Source organism: Nuphar pumila, chromosome 16 (assembly GCF_984573655.1).
Source record: "Nuphar pumila chromosome 16, dmNupPumi1.hap1.1, whole genome shotgun sequence".
NCBI lineage: Eukaryota > Viridiplantae > Streptophyta > Magnoliopsida > Nymphaeales > Nymphaeaceae > Nuphar > Nuphar pumila.
This window is the reverse complement of record NC_143264.1, coordinates 68,360,202-68,384,137: the sequence shown is the minus strand read 5'-3', so window position 1 is coordinate 68,384,137 and position 23,936 is coordinate 68,360,202. Positions and strand designations below refer to the sequence as shown.

General features: G+C 38.8%; 2 protein-coding genes across 3 annotated transcripts in view; one reads left to right on the top strand and one right to left on the bottom strand.

Annotated features, from left to right (window-relative positions):
• The window catches only part of LOC149813427 (protein decapping 5-like), a 46,400-nt gene extending 44,980 nt beyond the window's left edge, over window positions 1-1,420 (top strand). Inside the window, exons 5-7 of the mRNA XM_089991126.1 lie at window positions 300-494; window positions 625-735; window positions 936-1,420. Of these exons, the coding sequence (XP_089847252.1) occupies window positions 300-494; window positions 625-735; window positions 936-1,079 (450 nt within the window). The 3' untranslated portion in view covers window positions 1,080-1,420. The remainder of the gene's footprint in view (window positions 1-299; window positions 495-624; window positions 736-935) is intronic.
• A 3,664-nt stretch (window positions 1,421-5,084) lies between these two features.
• Window positions 5,085-7,748, bottom strand: LOC149813426 (protein MODIFYING WALL LIGNIN-2-like). Of its 2 annotated transcripts, none has more exons than XM_089990939.1 (3): window positions 7,311-7,748; window positions 6,643-6,848; window positions 5,085-5,465 (listed from the first exon to the last, which is right to left on the bottom strand). In XM_089990939.1, the coding sequence occupies exons 1-3, from the start codon at window positions 7,413-7,415 to the stop codon at window positions 5,414-5,416; spliced, it is 363 nt and encodes a 120-aa protein (XP_089847065.1). In that variant the 5' UTR covers window positions 7,416-7,748; the 3' UTR covers window positions 5,085-5,413. The 2 variants fall into 2 exon arrangements, with proteins under 2 accessions (XP_089847065.1, XP_089847064.1); XM_089990938.1 differs by having other exon boundaries at window positions 5,085-5,503; window positions 7,311-7,746.
• Between the last annotated feature and the right edge of the window lie 16,188 nt (window positions 7,749-23,936).

Here is a 23,936-nt window from a genome sequence, read left to right as displayed (position 1 = left end):
ACAACCTTTGCATATTTTGCACATACTTGTAGCATATACAAATGGCATGATACACTTGAGGCTTAGTTTGACACAAGGACCCAGATGCTTCACCTATGTAATGATGCACAATGTAGTTGTGTCTTCGTGGAGCTGCTTGCTTGCATCTATTACAGTTTCTGTCAAATACTACAGTCAAAAACTGCTTATGGAATTCTCAAAAGCATTACTCTTACATCAATACTTTTTATTTGAATCTTGGTGATTTTTTCATGCCATGGATTCATCTTCTCATTTTTATTGTTTCCTATACTTGGCAGAATCAACGTAAAGTGATGCAATATACTGAGGAATTTGATTTTATGGCTATGAATGAGAAGTTTAAGAAAGATGAAGTCTGGGGAAGTCTAGGCAATGCTATGCAGAGGAACTGCTCAGGAAGCAGAAACGAGAACAATCTAGTAGATAGAATAAACGAAAATGAGGGTGCTCAGATCACAAAGTTTAGTAATAGAGTATGTCTAATTAGCGACATATATCTTGATTTCCATTTTATAATTTCATTCAATAGGAAATTACTGGTATCAAGATTTTCAATACACCTTGTAACTTATAAACAACTGCTTCTTGGACATTTTTCTGCAGCCTGTGTACATCAAGGACGAGTTCTTTGATTCCATTTCTTGTGATTCATTGGATAACAATAGATGGAATCGACAGGGCAGATATTATGAGCAAATGAAAGTTGACACAGAGGTTTGTACGTTTGCTTTTCTGTTTCTTGTATAAGCCTTTAGTCCAGGTTGGAACCTGTTAAGCAGACCATGCTATAGGCATAAAGTGATAAAACTAGATGCATGTGCTTATCAATTGGTCGGTGTAAATAAATTCTTCTTGTAGATTTCTCGTGATTGTCATCCAGTTTCCATCATTGATTATTTTAAAACTATTGGCAGACTTTTGGTGATTTCGAACAGAGGCCTCATACACACCGTGGTACAGGTCACCATGTAAACTACAGAGGCGCGTATTACCGGGGCAGAGGGTTTAGCTATGGTTGGAGGGGACATGGCCGAGGCGGTGTAGGTGGACTTGGATAACAGTTGAAGGGATAGATCTCATATGATGATTAAGTGAAGTGTCTCGGAGTACGCCTGTGCCTTGAACAATGCACGTCAGTCTCTCTGGTGTCTCGCTGAACAGAAGTGTTTTGGTTGCCGGTTCACATGCCAGTTGTCCCTTCCATTATGAATTATTTGTCAATCAATGAGGAAATGTCCCCAACATAACAAATTTGCAACTGACTCAGAGCAACCTCCATTGTGGGAACTTCTCTGCATTAATTGCTTCAGGAAGTTCACAAATTTCTTTTCCTTTTTTTGACATTCAACGTCAGTTGGTACATTGATTTTTGGATGAAATACCTATTCCAATGTTTAATTATGTCATGGTCTTATGAGGTTGTTATCAAGGTGAAAGCCTACTTGATTACTGTGAATCTAAATTTTCCCTTTCAGAAGGAACTAGGTTTAAGGGTATTGACGCTTCAACCTGTAGGTGCCTGCTGATTGCTTTCAACACTAGTGCTGTTTAAGTATACTGTGTTCCTGTAGTATTCTGGACTTTATATATTCTAAAGCTTGACAGCAGGCCTAGTAAATGAGCTCAACGAAAACAAACGATGTTCAAGCTTGGCTCATTTTTTTGAACCCCAGATTTTGAGCCAAGCTTGAGTTCACTCGTTTACAGAAAAAATTTAGTGTTTCTACGTTGGAAGCAATTCTAAAGAGAGAGCTTTCAAGGCAAACATTTTGATTATTTATTTTCTACATTATGTGATATAAAATATATTCATTACTGGGGACTGTTCACATTATGAGAACAATTAACAGAAGGCATGCCTTTTAGAAATGATTACTGTATTTAATAAGTAAAATCGTTTAATGAATAATTACGTAAGAATTATTTGGATAGGTTTTATGAATCATTTGGAAGTGGTGTCCTAGTGAAGATATATAGGTGCACGCACTGTTTAAGGGCGTGAATTTTAAAACTAGTGAATTTCCCTTTACCGTTTCGGTCATTTTAAGAAAGAGAAAACTACAAAAGGAATAAATTTTTATCATGACTACCCTTACTTTTATGTGATATTAATCAAGCTTTAGAATATACTTACTTACATACTTGACCTACAAGCCAGTGTTTCAGCTTGATTGGCTAGAGTAAAAGAGCCTCACATAAACTGTTCATATATTGCTTGCTAGAGCAACCGTTCTAGCTGCACTGTAGCTAGGGGTTGTAACAGGCTCGGGTTCAGGTCGAGTCTTATCAGACTCTATTATGAATGGGGTTTAAAATTAGACCCAAACCCGACCCAATCTAATTTGGGTTCTAGTTCAAGTTCAGGTTCAGGTACAACTAGAAACTGTGGATCCATATGAATTAACAGGTTCGAGTATACATCAGGTTGGGTATAACAGGGACGGGTCTTTAATAAACCTTTTTTATTTAAGTCAGGTTTGGGTCTGGATATGACTGGAAGAGTAGACCCATATGGGCTAACACAGGGCTGGGTCAGGGTTGACCTGGACCCGCCCATATATATAAGTATTAATTGGGTTCGGGTTCTATCGGGTTACAAAAATAGAATCCCATACCCGGACCTGCATATTTTAAAATTTTATTTTTATTAAAAATATATATAATACTCAGGTCAGGTACCCGCAAAAACCATAACCTAAACCCAGCCCACATATTGCTCGGATTGGGTGCACTTTCCCTACCCATACCTGAAATATCAGGTTCGGGTCAGGTGGGTACCCAGTACAAAGTGGACCCGTTGACATTCCTAGGTTAATGAATTTGGGTTTCAGCTCAGGTCATGATATGATCAGTATTCTAGACCTAATTACCCCTCAATAAAAAACTATGTAAATTAATGGAATCAACTGTTTATTAAGAAGATTATTTGTAAACAAAATAAAAGCTTAATAACTATTTCAAATAGTGTCAAATTTGAATATAAAAAGAATATATTCAAGCCAACCAAACATTTTAAGTTAAAAAAAATCAATGATATATCAAATTCAATGACTTCTTCAGTATTATTTTGTGATTCACTTCAATCTGACAATTTCCACGTCAAAAGGACAAATAGGAAGTATATGCAAAAATGAATTAAAGTTTGGATTACTAAAATGCAATGCATATTAATTCTAAATTTATTAATATCTTGAAATTCTTAATTGAATATATAATATTTACCAATTAGAAACTTTCAGATTGATTGGGTATGAATCGAGTTCGGGTATGTGCCGGTTCAGGATATGGTAGAGTCAGTTCAGGTTTGGGTGTATAATTTGTTCAGGTATAAAGCTGGTTCAGGTACATAATTGGGTTGGGTTCATGTCGGTGTGGTTTTAAAATATGGAAAACGATTTGGGTCTGGGTACATAATTGGGTTGGGTTCACGTCGGTTTGGTTTTAAAATATGGAAAACCATTTGGGTCTGGGTACATAATTGGGTCGGGTTCATTCAGGTTTGGGTCTTAAGTTACAATAGCAAGACCCGACCTGTTCTCACAAGTTCACCAATATCGGTTTGGGTATAATAGGTTTGAGACATCAGGCTGGGTTGGGTATACTTGAGGAGAGAGGCCCAAGGGTCTACACGACATTCCTTGGAAGGCCTTGATGGCCTCTTGGATGGTGCCAACCAGGTGGGGCCCACACGCCCTTAGAGGCTTCTAGAGGAGATGCCCCATGTGGGTTATACTTGCCATTAACCCAAGGGGGTCCCACATACATGAAGTGGTTGCATGGCAGAGGTGGCTGCATCTTGGCTGGGTCCCATGTAGTTGAGGTGGCTTGCAACAAATGGATCTTAGGTAATGGATCCGGATTGGCTTAGCTTGGATTCATTTGCATCATTTGAACCTTTGGAGATGGACCTAGCTCACCTGATACTTGGTCTGCATCATGGACCCCTTTAATCGAGCTTACAATACCTGAATCTGGTGGGATTGTGGGGGCAGAATCGGTTCCCAAAGGAACCGGTTCCTTCCCCTCACCGATTGAGTCGGGCGGGCCCACTCGTGTTAGGGCATGGGAACCCAGTTACACCCGTAACCGTAGTCACTAATATTTGTCTGTGGCTTTTGTTAGCAATAAAATCTCATGAGACTTGAGATTTTATATTGTGTATCTGAAGAAGTAATGAAAAAAATCTTGTTATTTTAAAATATTACGAACAAAGGATAAATAAAATCGGTAATTTACGTATAAGCTACTAACTTATGAAAAATTTATGTTTTACTGGCTAAGGTTTCAAATATTTAAGATAGGTGCCTAATCCTTTAAGAAATTGCTCAGATGACTCGCTTTTGTTGTTACCATTAAAAAAATAAAGAGTTACTTTCATAACTGCCCCTTGCTTTATGAACGATATCTAAAAGCATCTTTCTTATTTCACTTTTGAAAATCGCCTTTACCTTTAAAAAATGTTAGGATCAGAACTCTTCCATGGTATGATGTGGCCAGTTGATTATAAAAAAAAAAAGTCACCTTAAAAGTTGGTGTGGAATATGGGATAAGGGAAAAGATGGTTTTGGGCAATGCTGTCAGTATTGGTGAGTATTGTCTATTTTTTAATACAACAACAACTATGAACCAAAAAAGAAAATCATTTTAGGTTCTATCCAATGCCATGTCCTCGGTGAGGTTCAAAGCATTCATATTCTTTCCTATCACCTTCATCCATGTCTTTCTAGGCTTACCCCGACCTCTTTTAACTAATATATTTTTTATTTCTCCATCCTTCTAACTGGAGCATCATTGGGCCTTCGCTAAATATGTTCAAACCACCGTAAACGATTCTCTCTCATCTTATTTTCAATGAGTGCAACGCCTACCTTCTTACGTATCTTCTCGTTCTGAATCTTATCTTTTATTGTATTTCCACACATTCATCTCAGCATACGCATCTCAGCTACACTTAATTTTTTGAATATGATGTCTCTAATCATTGGCCAAACGATTCAGGGCCGATACGGATACTGACAAATGAGAAGAAGAATTAGCTGGGCACCATGTGCACTTTTTCTTAATCCATGCAGAACAATTATCATTATCATTTCTTTAATAATTAACACATGTACAAACTTGTATTAAAAGTTGCAAAAAATGGTATACCATTCTTTAAAGCTTGCCTTTTTTTAGATAAAGAATGAAGTGGCCCATCCTTGGTTTCGTTTCCAAGAAAGAGATCAGTGATGACTTCCCTTTCCCCTCGTGTTCTTCAGACCACACTATCCTCCACTAGCCCTTAGTGTCTCTTTGTTATTGCTAAGTGAGCTGAGCAACTAATGTACAAGTCACAGTGATTACAGAAAGCACGGATGCAGCAGCGTATACCCCTCCCTTAACAACGTAGCACTCACCATCTAGCCATCCTTCTCCGTAGGGCTGCCTCTGGTTCATGCTTGATCCTACCCCCAGCAACAAGATTGCCAATGCAAGACATGCCCTGCAAGCATTAGACATCAAAGCTTATGACAACCATTTCTACAGTTTATAACTGAATGTCATGACCTTTCTGTCAAGCTAGTTATTTAGTCATTTTTTCACTTTAATGAGTTTCAAATGAATAGAATTTACTGGGTGGTCGTGTTCTCAAGCCAGAGTTTTAGCTCGCAGGAAGGTGAACCCAATGGTGTCAGTATCAGTATCGGCCCTGTATTGTTTGGCCAACGATTCAGCTGAATCCGCCGATACCGATACTCAAGTGAATCATTCTGAATAGGTCAAAAAATATTATGTCAATCAGAACATGAGGCGTGTTAGACATTAAAATAATAGTATTAAAAATAAGTTTTTTTTTTAAATTTTATTAAAAAATAGCCTATTCAGAGATGATGCATTTTGATTTTCTGCCGACCCATTGAGTGACCAGGTTATCGGTGAGGGTTCCTTCATCATAAAAAAAAAACACACACACAAACAGAAAATACATTGCAACCAAATTCTCATATAGCAAAATTCACCAGCTAGGGATCAATTGAATTGAATAGTGTTTTCGTGTTTAACTCATTATTTCTTTTGGCTTTCCATGTAGCAAGTTTCATGTACCAACTTTTAAGAAGGTGACATTCATCCGAGTTTGAAAGGACAGATCATCTTCAAACAGTGCCTCTAGCATCAACGGCGATAAAAGTTTTTTTTTAAAGGCGAGCTGGGGTTAGGCAGACCCACCACCAGTTATTATTCAACGTACCACTGGGTTTTGAACCTGCAACGTCCCACCGCAAAGAGACACGCACTGACAGTTTCTACCAACCACAGGGAGCCCCCCCCCCCGCCCCCGCCCCCCCCCCCCCCCCGTTGGCAACGGCGATGAAAGTTGGTCCCATTCAACAGTGTTCATCCATGGCCGCTATGTTACTAGTACACATCTGAAAGGACATGAGACACGCCATTCTTATGTAATTTCCTAATAAGAATAGCATACAAAGGGACACGACAGGGTAAAAAGTGGGTGTCCCTACGACATAAAACCATGCATAGGGGCCTTGGATGCCATTCATCATTCGCCCAGCCGTCCTTGAGACGTAGAAACGGCATATTCGTATGAACACCTTCATGAAAAAAAGGGAATGGATTAATTACCACGAGAGAAGGGAAAGCGCGATGGCGATTGCCTTCTTCTTATCTTGCAAATGAACATTGGTGCCTCTTGAGAAATACTTGGTCGCAATTGCTACAAATCCTATCACCTGAGCGCAGAGAAGGCACGCGGACGCAGTGATCCCCAATCCAAACGCTGGGCTCTTCGGCAGAGAGCAGAACTTCTCATCCAATTTTAGGTCCTTCACCTTCACAATCCAAAATAAAATAACCAATCATATAATGCTTTTTTGCACCCAACAAGCCTTTGCGTTAACGGGCATATGAAAGGACAGAAAATTTTAAACCTGGAGGATGCATTCACTGCACAAGCCGAAGCAAAAAGGGAAACTTTTTCATTGGGCATGGGGAAGGGTGACAAAACACAAAGAATCTTATTGCACCAACGGCAACAGAATAGATTAATGTTGCACCAACTCTCAGCAATCCAAAAAAATCAATGGTTTCTACTGGACAACGAAAAGAAAAAGAACTCTCTCTCTCTCTCTCTCTCTAAGAACTGGTTTTTGCACGGGCTCAGCTTGTCATACCTATGATCATAGTGCCGGCAGCGTAAAATTTCGAGGCTAAGACCCCCCGGCCTCAGGAAGGGCTGGGTTGCACAGAGAGGAGAGATACCCATGAGAAACGGGCCTCTTTCTGTTCCTTACCTGGTTCTTCTTGAGTTCTGCAGCGATGCTGGTGACGAAGGAGAGGAGGCCGAGGGATCCGACGATCGCGTAGACGGCCTTGTTTCTGGATTTGGGCTTCCTCATTGAGATGGAGAGGGAGAGGAAGGCGTGGAGTTGGGAAGAGATGGATACCAAGAATTTGGCGAGAATACTTCGAGGTCAGATCACGCAATGAGAATGCTTCCGTGGTGGTTTCTTGAATCCAAGAGGCCTTCGTTGGCACAACAATATGATGGGAGCTCAGGTCTTCGTCCCATTTGCAAGAATATCGAATCAACCCATTACGCTGTTAAGTTGCAGGCAATGGCACCAAAGAGTTCGAATTGCGTTTCCTTCTTTTCGCCGTTGACGAGGACTCGGATTGATTCTTCTTCCTGTCTTTTCTTTGGGCTGACCAATAGGATGAATCAAAAGGTTGTAATTTGACCCCGACTTCGTAAAATCTCGCTTAATCTTCTTTTGGGGGAGGGGAAGGGTAAAGGGAAAGACAGTAAGTTGAATTCAACGGTTTGGTTAACCGAGATTAAAAAAAAAGAAAAGGAAAAGAAGGAAATTGGTGAGGTGTACAAGGGAATACATCTTTATTTCAATGTAAACAGCAAGAGATCTCCGTTAACAGCGGGGCCCACTTCCAAGCCTTACGCAAATGTGTCGATTTGCCATCGGATACGCTTGGTCGACCCATGCGTCTCATGTGATATATATATATATATATATATATAACTGAACATATTAGGCTTCATTTCTTGTCTCATAGTTTTTAAGTGTCTTATGATAATCTGAACCGTTAGATGTGTTTAGTATGCTCGATTTAGTGGGAATAGACTCTTGAATCATGTTCAATGAAAAAATATATTTTTATGAGCAAGAAAGAATTGATACCTTCATAACCATTCAGGGGCGTAGCTAGGGGGGCCCAAACAATTAATTTTTTTTTTAAAGCCCAGTCCTAGCCCTGCCCTGATTCCATATGAAATAGATTTTTATCCATTTTTTAGCCCAGCCCTGACTGCAGCAAATAGTTTGATTTGTCCATATGAAATAGATTTTTATTAATAATTGTAGTCATTTTTATTTTATCTCAAAAAAAAATATTTTCGGAACCCCCGACTATCACACAAATACATTTTTTTTTTCTACACCCCTGTTTGCCCCTGTAACCATTGATTTTAGATCACAAGTATACAGATCAGATTCCGATTATCCAAAAGTTGGTTCCCACTAAACAAAACCTAGAGATCACATCTACTACTGTGTTAGACGTGAGAAAAATAATAAAAATGATGATTTTTTAAGGGTAAAAGGAACACGTTACTCTCTCTCTCTCTCTCTCTCTCTCTCTCTCTATATATATATATATATATATATATATATATATATATATATATATATATATATATGAAAAGTCTGTCTAGCATTATTTTTAGCCTACCACCAAATTGGGTGTTTTACTGTATTTTTTAATATATATAATAAGAAAATGAAAACTTACAAATGAAGATGGTTCTAAATAAAACATGCTAGTGGATTTTTGTATTTTTTTGAAATTCTAACTGTACAAATGTGATCCATATGATTGTTTTTATAGGAATTACTTCTTTGAGTATTTGATTCTTATGCATGGATAAGTCCACAGCTTATAATTTTTCATAAATTTTCAAGGCTTCAAATACCATTTTTTTCATCCAAAATGCATGATCTGCCTACTACCACTGAATTGGTGTTTTACTGGTTATATATATATATATATATATATATATATATATATATATATATATATATATATATATATATATATAAGAAAAACATGCTAGTGAATTTTTTTGTTTTTTTGAAATTCTGACTGTACAGATGTGACCAATATGATTGTTTCTATAAGAATTAATTCTTGGAGTGTTTGGTTCTTATGCATCGATAAGTTTTGATAAAGTTTCAAAAATCAACAGCCTATGATTTTCATAAACTTTTAAAGCTCCAAATACCACTTTTTTCATCCAAACTAGGCTCGGCCTGAAGCTGTACAACTGGTAGGGGTCTGCCTAACCCCATCTTTCTCTGTCAAAAAAAATTATCAATTTGTAGTAAATCAATCATGCTCAACACATCTATGAGGTCAGAATTTCAAAAAAGTACCATAAATCCATTATCATGTTTCATTCGGTATCCTATCATTTTATATAGGTTTTCATTTTCAAAGAAGTGTGTTCTACCAGTCACTTGTTTTGGGCTGGTCGAACCAGTGCCACTTAACCGTTCTATATATATAGAGAGAGGGGGTAGCAGCCAACTCCCAATGGCCGTTGATGGCCCCCAAACGCAAGCGCACGGTTTTTAGCAGCGAGCGCTTAGCAGCAGTCACCGCTGCCGCTAAAAAATGATTCAACGGAAAAAAGGTTTGTGCGACATCCATTAGGCGCGCGATAGATGTCGCGGGAGTTGGCTGCTAGCTGGTGTCACTTAAGTGCATTGACATCTCTCTCTTAAGTGCATTGACATCTCTCTCTCTCTCTCTCTCTCTCTCTCTCTCTATATATATATATATATATATATATATATATATATATAGAGAGAGAGAGAGAGAGAGAGAGAGATCAAACTAACGTTATATACGTGATGAACATGATTTTTTTTAAGGCAAGCTGGGGTTAGGCAGACCCAACCAGTTATTATTCAACGCACCACTGTGCAACGTCCCACCACAAGGAAACAGTTCCTACCCACCACGCGGATTCCCCCGTTGAATTGGTATGATCAACATGATTTGGTTAATGGGGATTGGACTCTTAAATCATATGATTACAACAAGTGTGCACGATTTTCTTGGGTACAATGTGCAATAGCAATATATCATTGGTTTATAAATCATGTTGTTTTGTTAAAAAAATATACAATTCAAAAGTTGGTTTAATGCATTTGGACTATCTTGAATCCATCACGAGGTCGAATTGGGTTGACACGGCACACGCCCATGGTTTCTACTTCATTGGGACGGTAAGGTCAACATGTCCAAATTTCATCCCTGTAATCTCTAGAAGGTCAAAAACACATGCAAGCCACATCTTCTTCATTGTTTATTGAACAAGGTAAATCCAAAATTAGGTTACCAAGAAAACGCACAGGTTGCAACCTCTAGGGTGGCAAAACCTGACACGACCCGCCAACCCGCCTCTTAGGCGGGTTCGGGTTGGGCTTAAGCCAACCCGTTTAATAAACGGGTCGACCCGCCTAACCTGTTTATTAAACGGGTCGGGTTCGGGTTGAGGGTATGCCAACCTGCCAACCCGACTGACCCGTTTAATAAACGGGTTAGGCGGGCGGGTCAACCCGCCAACCCGACCGGCCAACCCGACCCGCGAACCTGAGAACCCGTTTACCCGACCCAACCCAACCCATTTATTAAATGGGTTGGAGGTTGTGTCGGGTTACCCGTTTATTAAACGGGCCGGGTTCGTGTTTGCCACAACCGACCCGTTTAATAAACGGGTCGGGTTCGGGTTGAGGTATGCTGACCCGCCAACCCGACACGATTGCCACCCCTACCTCTAATTAGTCTTAAAAAATGAACGGATAAGTTGATATTAGACTTGCATTGAAAAAATGTAGAAAAAGTTATTTTTTCCACATTGGTTCTTCAAAATCTCAAACAAAGATTTTGAGATAGGATTGCTCTTATAAAAAATAATGATAAAAATATATATATAACAATGGGAAAAAAGGAAACAGTGAAAGACCTTAGATAATATATATATATATATATATATATAGAAACAACTTTGAAGCAGAGAGAAGAAGCTTTACTTTCTGTTGATAAAATGAGAAAGCATGATTTAGACACAAAAAACAGTTTAGAGACACGAGGGAAAAATTAAAGAAATTTTTTTTATTAAAACAACGAAAATATTTTTTTTTAATTTTATCCTTTCTTGACTTTTTATTCTTCCTTAAATAACACAAAATATCGTTTTTTGATATCGGCCTAGCACAAAAAATTGAGTGCGTATCAGGTCAGAGCAACCCTACAGTGCTTGCTCTGCGATGAACGGCATCCCAATTACCATGGAGGAACTATTTTTTCAGCTGTACGTTCATTTTGAAAACCTTAGATGTCGTTCATCTAGGGCATCGACGGCCCTGAAAAAATGTGGGAGCCCATCTTGAAGGCGTAGAATCTATCCATGGTATTTGGGATGGCTTGCTCTGACCTGATACGCACTCCAAAATTTCTCAATCCACCTACCTCAAATGCACTAAAAATTAAAAAAAAGTAAAAATAAAAAAGATAAAAACGTGTATTCACTTGGCATATTGTGATACATTGCGAAAACTATTTCTTGACCTATATTTTTTAGCTATGTCGAGAGGATACGCCTCTCTTAGCTTCATGTTTAGGGACTTGACACGACACGGGACACTTTGTATATTTTTAATGATCTTCAATAATGTTAGTAATAATTTCAATTAAATCATATGTTTAATCAATAAAATAATAAGAAAACTGTGTCTAGTTCCATTTTGCATAAAACTTTTGTGAACTTGCACGCAAACTCGTATTGAGTCATATTTTGTGTCCTTATCTAGTTTTGTGACATAGGTTTTCGGGTAAGACCGAATAAAACATATTTTGATTATTACCATGCATATGACCCATCGATCACGTGTGAGAATTTTGTGCTGCTATATTTATTTATTTATTTATTTATTGATGACTAAGGAACTAGGTCACTTAATGGGCCTGCCTATGTTAAGATCCATTTTGGATTGGGCTCCCAGTGTGATATGGGTAATCTCACGTTCACATTTGTTTTCTCATTTGACGGAGGATCATGACTGATTCTGTTTCCTGTTTCCTCAAGATAAGCTTAGTTGTACCCTATCATAAGTGTGTATATTTTTCATTGTAACTTTATTATTTTTACCATGTTGTCACTCGATTGTATATAAAAGGGGTTGTATATGCAAGATAATGATATACAAAAATGTCTCATTTTCACGGTTGAGGATTTCAACCGTTCTCCTTCGATCACAGTGATTTCTGTAAATCGTTACATGAGGCTGCTTGCAAATTGTCACATGGTATCAGAGCCTAAGCTCCAGTTCTAGTCGTGCATCTCCGGCTGCTATTGTTTGTCCATATTGTGTTTGAACGATTGTGGGTAGATCCTCACAATCTGATCTTCATCCCTTGTTGTGCTATAATATCGTTCATTCTCGGCCTGACTTTGATTGATGGTGACTGAAGAAAGTGGCACAGGTACCACCCCGACGTCTTCAATGAATTTAAGTTCAGATGCAATAAGTTCATATTATCTGCATCATTCAGATAGTCCGGATTTAATCTTGCTTACTCAACTACTGGATGGTGACAATTACCCTACGTGGAGCAGGGCCATGACAATGGCGTTAAGTGCAAAGAATAAAATTGGCTTCATAGATGGTACGTTACCCAAACCAGACCCTTCTTCACCCGAATCATTGGTATGGATGCGTTGCAATCATATGATTCTCTCCTGGATTTTAAATTTTATCTCGAGAGATTTGGCCAACAACGTCATTTACACTACTTTGGCTAAAGAAGTTTGGGATGATCTCAAAGAGAGATTTACTCCGAGTATTGCTTCGAGAATCTATCAAATTTAATATGCAATTGCAAAACATCAGCAAGAATCTAGTTCAGTTGCAGCATATTTTACCAAACTAAAACGATACTGGGATGAGTTGTCATCATATTCTCCCATGCCAGTATGCACTTGTGGGGCTGCTAGAAGTATGACTGAGCAACTTCATAGGGAACGAATCATTCAGTTTCTAATGGGTTTGAATGATTCGTTCTATACAGTGAGAGGACAAATCCTGTTAATGGAGCCATTACCTTCCATTGCAAAAACCTACTCCTTGGTACTTTAAGAGGAGAAACAACGAGAAGCTCGACATGGGGTAACCCAACCAATGATAGAACAGCTTGTGCCGTGAACTCAGGATATGAAAATCGTTTGTCTTCAAATAACTTTCAAAAATTGGAAAATCAAAATTGGAAGGAAAATCAGAAAAACGAACCTATATGCTCCCATTGCAATAGAGTGGGACATGTGAAAGACAAGTATTATGTTCTTCATGTTATCGTCCTAGACATAAGCCGTATAATGTCAGTCAAAGAACCACTGGAGCCGCAAACTTCACATCATGAGATCGTAGTGGCGTTGTTTCTGACGAAAAGACTCTCATTGGTGATTCGGTTAATAACCCAAGCTCAATGGTTCCTTCATTTACATTAGAAGAATATCATCAGCTTATGTCTCTTCTTTGACAGAATGCTCCATCTGCAAATCTTGTAGGTTTGTCAATTTCCAACTCTGATTTACACTCAGGTAAATGGGTTATAGACTCTGGAGCAAGCGATCACATGGTTGCTTCTCCAGAATTCTTATCGCACTCCTTTCAAAATACTTCAGTCCCTCCAGTCAAATTACCAAATGATAATCTTATTCTGGTGTCTCACATTGGTTCAGCCACTTTAAACACCAATATGAACATCCAGGATGTCTTGTGCATTCTCTCTTTTAGATTCAATTTACTTTCAGTTAGTAAATTGACTAAGCAGCTAAATTATTCAGTAACATTTTTTTCAAACTCTTGTCTTATTCAGGACCTACAATCGAGGATGATGATTGGAGCGGGTGAGGAAAAAGATGGATTGTATTACTTCAATCGTTCTCTACTTATGCCATCAGCATTATCGTCTCACCAAACCACAACACATCTCTGGCATTGGCGCCTCAAGCATCCATCTCCTTCTTGTGTGAAAATTTTTAATAACTATGATGCTAGTATTCAAATGAATAGTTTATGTCATTGTGAAATTTGTCCTAGAGCAAAACAATCAAGATTTGCTTTTCCATTGAGAGAAATTGTCAGAAAAAAACCATTTGATTTAATCCATTGTGATATTTGGGGACCTTATTCTCAAGCTTCTTTAAATGGTGCTCATTATTTTCTAAGCATTGTTGATGACTTTTCTAGATGCACCTGGGTATATCTAATGAGATATAAGTCTAAAACTCAGAGTCTATTGAAATCTTATTTTTGTTTAATTGAAACTCAACATATACTACAAGAAAAATGCGTATTAGCAACGGATGCTATCTGTCGCTAATATGTCACAACATCCGTCGCTAACGTGTTTAGCGACGGATTCACGATGGCTTAGCGACAGATTGTGTCTATCGCATAATTCTAGTCGCTAAACTGCAACAGATTTTATCCATCGCTAATTAGCGACGGACATGATCCATCACTAATCCGAGACTGATTTGGTTATGCGACAGATTATATTCTGTCGCTTGTCCGTCGCTACGATAGCGACGAAATATAATCTGTTGCAAAGCATCAAAAATTTATATTAGCAACGGATATTATCCGTCTCTAATCCGTTCTCAAATTAAAATAAAAAATAAAAAAAAGAGCCCTGAGGCATGCGCCTTATACGCCTTGAGGTGCGCCTCAAACCGAGGTGAGGTGAGGCGCGCCTCAAAAAAAATTTCTTACGGAATGGACTGAAGTCTGGGCCTTCCATTTTTCCCATAAGATGCTCAATCGCATTCACACACCAAAAGTTAGATGCAAGGTTAAGAATGTGGAATCTGCAGAGGCTGAGAAAATATTTAGTAGAACTAGAAAAGAAAACAAAATATAGAACTCTTAATATTTCTTTTCTTTCAAGAGGGAAGAAGAAAAAAACTGAAGAGAAAATCACCAATGACACATTGGTTTGACCGGGCCCTCCTATTCTGGAACCAATTATACACATTGGTTTCTGAAATTGGTCCATGCTGCAACAGTTCAGAGGCTATCTCTTTTATCTTTTGCTTGCTAGGTGTCCCATTTCCTTGTTCAAAGATATTCTCAAGTACTTGAAGTTGCATCTGGCTTGGTGTCCAACGTTGTCTCGTGATGATTTTATGGCCAGCAACCATCAATGGATCACAATACATATTCCCCAACCTCATTCCTGAAACACCACAAAATGGAATCAATATCAGAAAGGCACTAGTGAAATTAATATTGGCTTAAGAATCTCAATGGATATATAAATAATCACAATTCACCCGAATATTACAAAAAAATAGAGGAAAATAGCAGAGATGTCACACAGGAAGGAACATAAAACATTTTACAAGACCGTGTGATCATGATACAGAAAAAATGCAGAACATAAAAGCCTAATATCAGTTTTCAAACTAAAGATACCCCTGGAGCAGGGGAAAATCTTGGTAAAGATCACTAGAGACTTACCAAAAGCATACCCTCGGCTAGACTATCCAAACAAATTAAAACTAAATATTCAGTAAAAAATTAGCATTAAAGTTAACAGAAGTAGCTTCTGTAATAAAATGCCCAAGCAAGTACAAGAAACTAAAACTAGGATCTATGAATGGACTGGATCTTTGGACGTAGTGAGGTCTTTGATAGACTTTTGGAGGCGAAGTTTGCTACAAACTATCCAAGTCCTAAACACAACTTAAGCAGATTATTTAGTAAAGAGGTCATCTCTTATGTAGTACTCAACGAACCATCCATCTCAAGGAGCAAGGAACAATGTTCGCTAAAAAAAACAGCATTTCAAATCAAAATTGAAAATCTATAACAAAGATATACGTAATAGAACTCCAACAAATATGCTATTAGAAGCATAGGCTCAACTCTCTATCATCGTTGCAGTAATTTTACTTAATCAATGCAATGCAAGCAAAATCATTTGCAATCTCAACTACTAGATCTATCATCACTAATTTCACTATGGAACAACCAGGAAAGCAGAAAATATTGCACGAATCAACAATGTACGAACTATCCAAGACCTTGCACCACACAAAATGCTCCAAAGGCGCAATTACAAGCATCAATTTTTCACATCCTCTACTCATTGACTCAAGGAACCCAGCTCAAAGATCTCTTTTAAGCATAAACAACTACAAACAAGGGAAAACATTATCATCCGAGCGGGGAAACACAAAACAACTCGGATCAAACAAATGCGGTCAAGAAACCAAAATGATGAGAAAAAAAAGACCGGAAAACCAAGGGAAAATAGGGGGGGGGGGGGGGCAGAATCACGAGGGCAGGGATGGATACCCCCGATGGATGGGGAGGGCCCTGACAGGGGCATTTGGGCCTCTGCCGGCCCTCAGGCAACTATCAAAAGAAAGGGGGAGGGTTCGACAAAGGTCACTGGCCCCCCTTTCGGACTCTGACAACTCCAGGGAAAGGGGAGGCTCCGACAGAGGACACTGGTCCTCTGTCGGTCCTCCGTTGATCCCGAAAGAAAGGCTGAAAAGGCAAGAGAGGGTCGCACAATTTACCTGGGAGATACCGGAAAAGATAGCGGCAGCAAGGCTGGCACGGAGGACCGACTTGTAGGAGCTCATAGATGGGGAACGGAGGAAACGACGATCGTGAGGCGCGCTGGGGACTGCAACGATGACATCGAAAAGGGGGGAGCACGAAGATCATGACCGAGAGGTCACCGGTGTGTCGACGACAGAGGCGATGGCTCTGCTCGTAGGGTTTGCCGAACGGAAGCAGAGGGGAGTACTCGGGGTCACCTGCAGCTTCGATCGGCGATGCCTACTGAGGAGGGGGGCGATGGTCGCTGGTAGCACGTCGTCAGTGGCTAACGAAGAGGGAGATGGCGGCGTTGGGGTTTGTTGGCCAGAGATGAACGTGGTGGACTAGGGTTTGGTTTTGGGGAAAATCAGAGAGAGAATGTCGCGGCTTAGAGGGGCTTATATCGAAAAATAGCAACGGATTTGCGATGGACTTATTCCGTCGCTAAGTAACGACTTTCATAGCAGCGGATGCCTTTTGTCACTAATCCGTTGCTAAGTTGCGACGAAGTTTGAGATGATTTTTTTGTCGTCGCTAATTTGTCGCTTTTTATCGATGGATTAGCGACAGACAAATTTCGTCGCTAATCCATCGCTATTTACCGACAGATTAGCGATGGCCAAATGTCATCGCTAATTAGCGACAGATAGTTTTCTCTAGCTAATCCGTCACAAATTTGCGACAAAAAAAATCGGTCACAAATTTTCGTCGCTAATTACAGTTTTTCTTGTAGTGATAAAGGCAAAATCAAAATCGTCAGAACTAGCAATGGTTCTGAATTTTTTTCACATGAAATGCAAGAGTTTTTGTCCTCTCAAGGAGTTGTTCATCAACATTCGTGTGTTGCAACTCCTCAACAGAACACCATTGTTGAAAGAAAGCATCGCCATCTTCTCAAAGTGGCCAAGGCTTTACGCTTTCAAGGCAATCTTCCTTTACAATTTTTGGGTGAATGCATTTTAACAGCCACATATCTTATCAATCGCACACTCTCTTCCAAATTGAGCGGCAAACCTCCGTTTGAGAAACTTTTTCAAAAAAAACCTAGTTACACAAATCTCAGGATATTTGGATATTTGTGCTATGCTATCAACACTAGTGAAATCAGGACAAAATTTGATTTGCATGCCTCAAAGTGTGTTTTTCTTGGCTATGCTCATGGACAAAAGCATATAGAGCTTTTGATTTGGAAAAAAATAAAATATTTTTTAGTTGCGACGTTTTTGATGAACAATTTTTTCGATTTGATACGAGTCAAGAGATACCATCTGAACCGATGTTGCCTTTACCTCTTTTGGACCAACATGACTCCTCTCATCCTGACCCATTGACATCTCTAAACTCTCGGTCAGAGCAATCTCCTTCCGCGTCTGATTCATATTCATCAAGTGAACACCCTTCTAACATAATACCTAGTTCTCTGCATACGTCTGACACATCCTTATCAACCCACTTACGATGGTCCACTAGAGACCGTCAACCTTCTATCTGATTAAAGGATTTTTACTGTGCATCGATTCAGTCTTCACCTTAACCTTCATCAAAATTGATTGGAGATACGTGCTTTCCTTTGTCAAATTTTGTTTTGTTTGCCAAAAATTTTTTGTCTCATAAAGCCTTCCTCACTACCATATCCCATGAAGTTGAACCCACATCATTCACCCAAGCTATGAAGCATTCCTGTTGGAGAGAGGCTATGGCTGCTGAAATTCGGGCTCTTGAAGCGAACCATACTTGGACTATCACTGAATTACTACCAGGGGTTAAACCCATTGGAAGCAAGTGGATCTACAAAATTAAGTACAAATTAGACAGGACCATTGAACACTACAAGGCTCGGTTGGTTGCTAAAGGGTATTCCCAACAAGAGGGTTTCGACTCTCATGAAACTTTTGCCCCTGTGGCAAAATTGACGATTGTTCGATGTCTTCTCTCAGTAGCAACAACACAAAACTAGATTCTCCAACAAATGAACATGCATAATGCCTTCTTTCACAGCGATCTGGAAGAAAATGTTTATATGGCTTTACCACCTAGATTTGCTTGACAGGGGGAGCATCATCGAGTATGCAAACTTCAAAGTCCTTGTACGGGCTTAAACAAGCACCTCGAAACTGGTTTGCCAAATTCTCCTCTGCACTCCTCACATTTGGTTTTCGTCAATCTTCGGCGGACTATTCTCTATTTACTTTTCAACAAGGTGATGCTTTCCTTGCATTACTTGTGTATGTTGATGACCTCATACTTGTTGGGAACAAGGCATGTGTCATTCAGACCGTTAAGCAATACCTTCAGAATCAGTTTCATATGAAGGACCTGGGCACTTTAAAATATTTTTTGGGCATCGAGGTGGCTCGCTCAAAAGAAGGTATCATTCTTTCTCAAAGGAAATATGCCCTGGAATTACTTGATGAAATTGGTTTATTAAGAGCTAAACATGTCAATGTCCCTATGGAACAACGCCAACATCTCACAAGTACTGAGGGCAAGGTGTTGCATGACCCAACCCCATATCGACGTCTTGTTGGGCGTCTCATCTATTTGACCATAACTCGACCAGACATTCTATACTCAGTACACATCTTAAGTCAATTCATGCATACTCCTCGACAACTTCACATGGATGCAGCCCTTCGAGTCGTTAAATACTTGAAGAGCCTTTCGGGTCAAAGGCTGTTCTTATCTTCCTCCTCTTCTCTTCAGATTCATGCTTATTGTGACTCTGATTGGGCTGTGTGTCCAGAAACTAGATGTTCAGTGATTGGCTAGTGCATTTTATTAGGATCTACACCAGTGTCGTGGAAGACCAAAAAGCAGTCTACTGTGTCCAGATCCTCTGCGGAGGCAGAGTATCGAGCCATGGCAAATATGGTTAGTGAGATTACTTGGCTTCGTCTTCTGCTTCTATCTCTCGGAGTATCTCATGATTCACCCACAAAGCTCTATTGCAACAATCAAGCTACGCTTTATATTGCGGCAAACCCAGTGTATCATGAACGTACAAAACATATCGACATTGATTGTCATATCATTCATGAGAAACTGTGTAAAGGACTCATTAGTAATGCTTATGTCCACACTTCAAGTCAACTCGCTGATTTGTTTACCAAGCCTCTTGGACAAGATCTACTTGTGAGATTGACTTCCAATCTGAGCCTTCATGATCTTCATGCTCCAGATTGAGGGGGAGTGTTAAGATCCATTTTGGATTGGGCTTCCAGTGTGATATGTGTAATCTCACGTTTATATTAGTTTCCTCATTTGATGGAGGATCTCAGAGGATCACGATTGATTTTTTTTCTTGTTTCCTCATTTTCTTAAGATAAGCTTAGTTGTACCTTATCATAAGTGTGTATATTTCCCATTGTAACTTTATTATTTTTACACTCGATTGTATATAAAAGGGGTTGTATATGCAAGATAATGATATACAAAAATTTCTCATTTTCACAGTTGAGGATTCCAATCATTCTCCTTCACAACGATTTCTATAAATCGTTACATGAGGCTGCTTGCAAATCGTCACGGTCTCCCTGCTAGGTAAAACTCTGGGTTGAGTACATGACCACCCAACCTTATGTGCCCCAACTGTGATAAAGCAAAAGGAGCCCCCATACACCAGTGGGATTTGATCCTGGGTCTTTAGCTTGACACGGACCTCGCTAACACATGGATAAACACTGCGCTTTGGTTCAATCAATAGTATAGGATATCCCATTCACACGCACAGAAGAAGGATATGCCCTGAATGCCCAGTTTTCTAGAATAGAATGCTTTGTGGCACTTCAGGAATAGTTAATCTGATCAAGAATTCCTCCAGCTTATCACTGGTAGTCTGTTCAGGGTTATGGGGGTAAAATCTCGCTATATATTGCTTTTATCAAGATATTTTCACAATCTTTTATAGTTTTTAAGTATTTTTTTATATAGCATTTATTTCTTTTTGTTTTCTTCAAAAACTAGTTTTTATTTTCTTATTTTGAATTTTTAATGCCAAATATTCTCCTAATGATTTTTTTCTAATTTTCTAATTTGTCATTTTTCCCTTGCCCTCAAAATATGGAGGACAAGATTATTGACAATGGTGATAATGCATGATGTTAGTTTATCAACAGGCTCCTTCACTCGGAGGGGTTTGCATTTGGTGGACAAAAACCGCCCGATGCAAATTGTCCGGAACACAAAAGCCAGATGCGTCCCAAAATTAGGACCCTTTAAGAACTCAAAACCCTTGGAACCATAAAGATCAAATTCTTTTTCTTTGACATTTCTTTTTTTTATACCATGATAATAAGAAAAAAAGAAGATTTCCTTCATTTTTTTGTCATGATCTTCATTAATCAGAAGTTTTCTCCTATTTTTAATAAATTGGCCTTATTCTTTGATTTTTTATTTACTATTTTGATTTTTTCAACGAAAAATGACCGTACTTTATGAATAATTTGACGTGTTTTCCTAAAAACCTATAATTTTTGTATTTTTTCATGTTCAAAATCGCAATTAACCAGCTTTAAAATATCCTTTTTACCCTTTGCATGCATAAAACTCACAAAGTTTATACGAAATATCACTTTGTTCATCGGGTGCCGCAAACTCCCACTTAAAATGAGGTTCACACATTTTTTATATGCAAACTTGAAAAAGTTCACACATATTTTATGCGGACTTTCTCAAGTCCTATATATTTTATGCGGACTTTCTCAAGTCCTCTTATATTTTATGTAGACTTGAGAAAGGCTGCACATATTTTATGATGTGTACTTGAGGAAGTCCGCATATATTTTATGCGAACTTTATTTTATGTAGACTTTCCCAAATTTGCTTAAAATATATGTGGACTTCTTCAAGTTTGAATAAAATATATGAGGACTTTAGGAAGTCTGCATATATTTTATGCAAACTTCCTCAAGTCTACCTATATTTTATGTGGATTTTCTCATACTTGCATGTGTTTGTTGTTTGTATATTTAGGAGCAATGGTCTATCTTGCAGATGATAATTCTTCCTAATTTCTCGTCAGATCAAGATGATCTTGATGGTAGTGAAAAGCTAACGTCCCGATTTATCTCTTTTCTTCTTTTATTTTTTTGAATTTTCAATATAGGTGATTAGAAAATATCATACAACAATCAGAAAATATGCAACCCTAGAGAGTGCAGAACTTGTTTCTATTCCGATTTTGGAACTCATAAACAGAAATCCCAGAAGGATTTTTTGTTCAGACTCAAAACATAAAATTTTTAGGTTTATATCTCAACTTTCAAACAACTATAAAAACACAAGTTTTTGACATCTAATCGGAGACGTATAGATATGAGAACATAGATTGTTCTGCAAAAAATAGTCATATACTTGAAAGAAAGTTTGCATATATAGGAGATAGTTCGCATATGTGTGACAGGTAAAAAGGTCTTTTTTAATTCAGATATTTGTCATTTTAGACATGGGGAGAATATCAAAAATTATAAGGATTTTAAGAAAATGCATCAAATTACCCGGACAGTACGGTCATTTTTCACTTTTTTAATTTATATAAATGAATTGGTTTGAGCCAATTTGATACGGTTTGATTTATCAAATAGTTTGAGAAAATTATCCACTTTGTAAACCGATGTATATTGCTCATACAAACACTCCCATTGTTCATTATATTCGTCTTCCCTCGAATAGGGCTGTCAATGGTTTCGGTTTGTCTGGGTTACTTAACCCAATCTTTACCTGGATATTTGGGTAATGGCATAAAAAAAAACCCACTAAATTATGTAGGTTGGGCTTAGGATTCCATTTCGCAACATAGTTTTGCTTTTTTGCCAACGAATATACAGATTTGATGGATATCCAAATCTGATTACGCATTGAAAAGCAGATTTGGTATGAGTTTTTCACTATCTGAGTCCGAATCCAAATCTGTTTAGGCAACATCCTATTATGTGCAAGTCGTGACGAGCAAACCACATGGTCATAAAATCCATGTAAATTTGTCCTATTTAACATAGGAGACCTTTCTAAAGGCATTTTAGATTTGCTCTTCTTGCTTCCATTTGTACAGAATTTGCAACTTCACATACTATTACAATCGCCGAGGATAGAGTAGCCAAAAACGTCCCTAAAATGTGGTGTTGGGGCTGCCAACTTGATTCCTACTGCAGTGTTTTCCAAACAGCGGAGAGCATGAGAAAACTGGCCAAAAAACCACAACATACCTCTAATTCAAGGCTCCCAAACAGAGCCTTACTGATCCCTAAAAAAAAATGAAAACTTAAGCAATCCTGACTGGCAGTATGATTTTAAGAGGCACTGAACAATTGGATTATTCATTTATGCTAAGAGCATAACCAATAACTTCACATTTCCAATACTTTGGAGAGCTTAAGGCCCAGTAGTGAGCCTAACTCGATCAAGAAGACCCAGTAACACCTGACTCAACCATATGCTCATGGAGACAAAGGTGAGACAAGACCAACGTTTAGATCCAGTAATAAAATGCATGTTGCCCATTTGGCGCTATAAATCTGATGCTCGAGACTTGATTGACTCAGGTTTACCCCCAAACCAAGTCGGTTCTGTCAACTTTGGTTGGGGTTTAAGGCGAAAGGGGCACAACCCCTTCCCGACCTCCCTCCCCCTTGTGACAGAGGTTGCTCTCTCTCTCTCTCTCTCTCTCTCTCTCTCTCTCTCTCTCTCTCTGTAAAGAGTTGAGACAGAGAGAGGCGTCTGTTCTGTCTCGCTGCTAAGAGGATGCCGACAACTCCTCTATTGCTAGCTTCCTTCTCTTCTCTCTCACTCTTTGTTATGATGTCGACAACCATAACTATCAATTGTCTGTCCTCCAACTTGCTGGCAGCCATGACTGCCGACCTCTTAAAGAAAATCAAAACGAAAGAAAATTAAGGGAGAAGGAAAAGAGGTGATTACCTACAGAGGTCGTCGACAATGCTTTGATGATTGCCTCCCTCCTCTATCGCTCTCAAGGCATGCCTTTATCACCCTCTGCAACTCTCTTTCTCTCAAAATCTCTCACTATGTGAGTGGGCAGGAGGGCGCACCATGTGGGCAAGGATAATCCTCACCTTTCCACCTTATGGTTGTGGGCGGTAAGGTTTATCCTACCCCCTTCCCACAAGTGAGAAAGACAGTTGGGGAACGTCTTCCCCATTCATCGTTTTTTTTTTCTTTTTCATTATCTTCCCACCCGACATTGGGTGGTTTTACAATAAAAATCAG

Coding starts and splice junctions, on each gene's coding strand:
- LOC149813426 (XM_089990938.1), bottom strand. CDS start 7,415: ATGAGGAAGCCCAAATCCAGAAACAAGGCCGTCTACGCGATCGTCGGA. Junction 6,849..7,310: donor CAGAACTCAAGAAGAACCAG/GTAAGGAACAGA, acceptor TGGATTGTGAAG/GTGAAGGACCTAAAATTGGA. Junction 5,504..6,642: donor GCGCTTTCCCTTCTCTCGTG/GTAATTAATCCA, acceptor TAATGCTTGCAG/GGCATGTCTTGCATTGGCAA.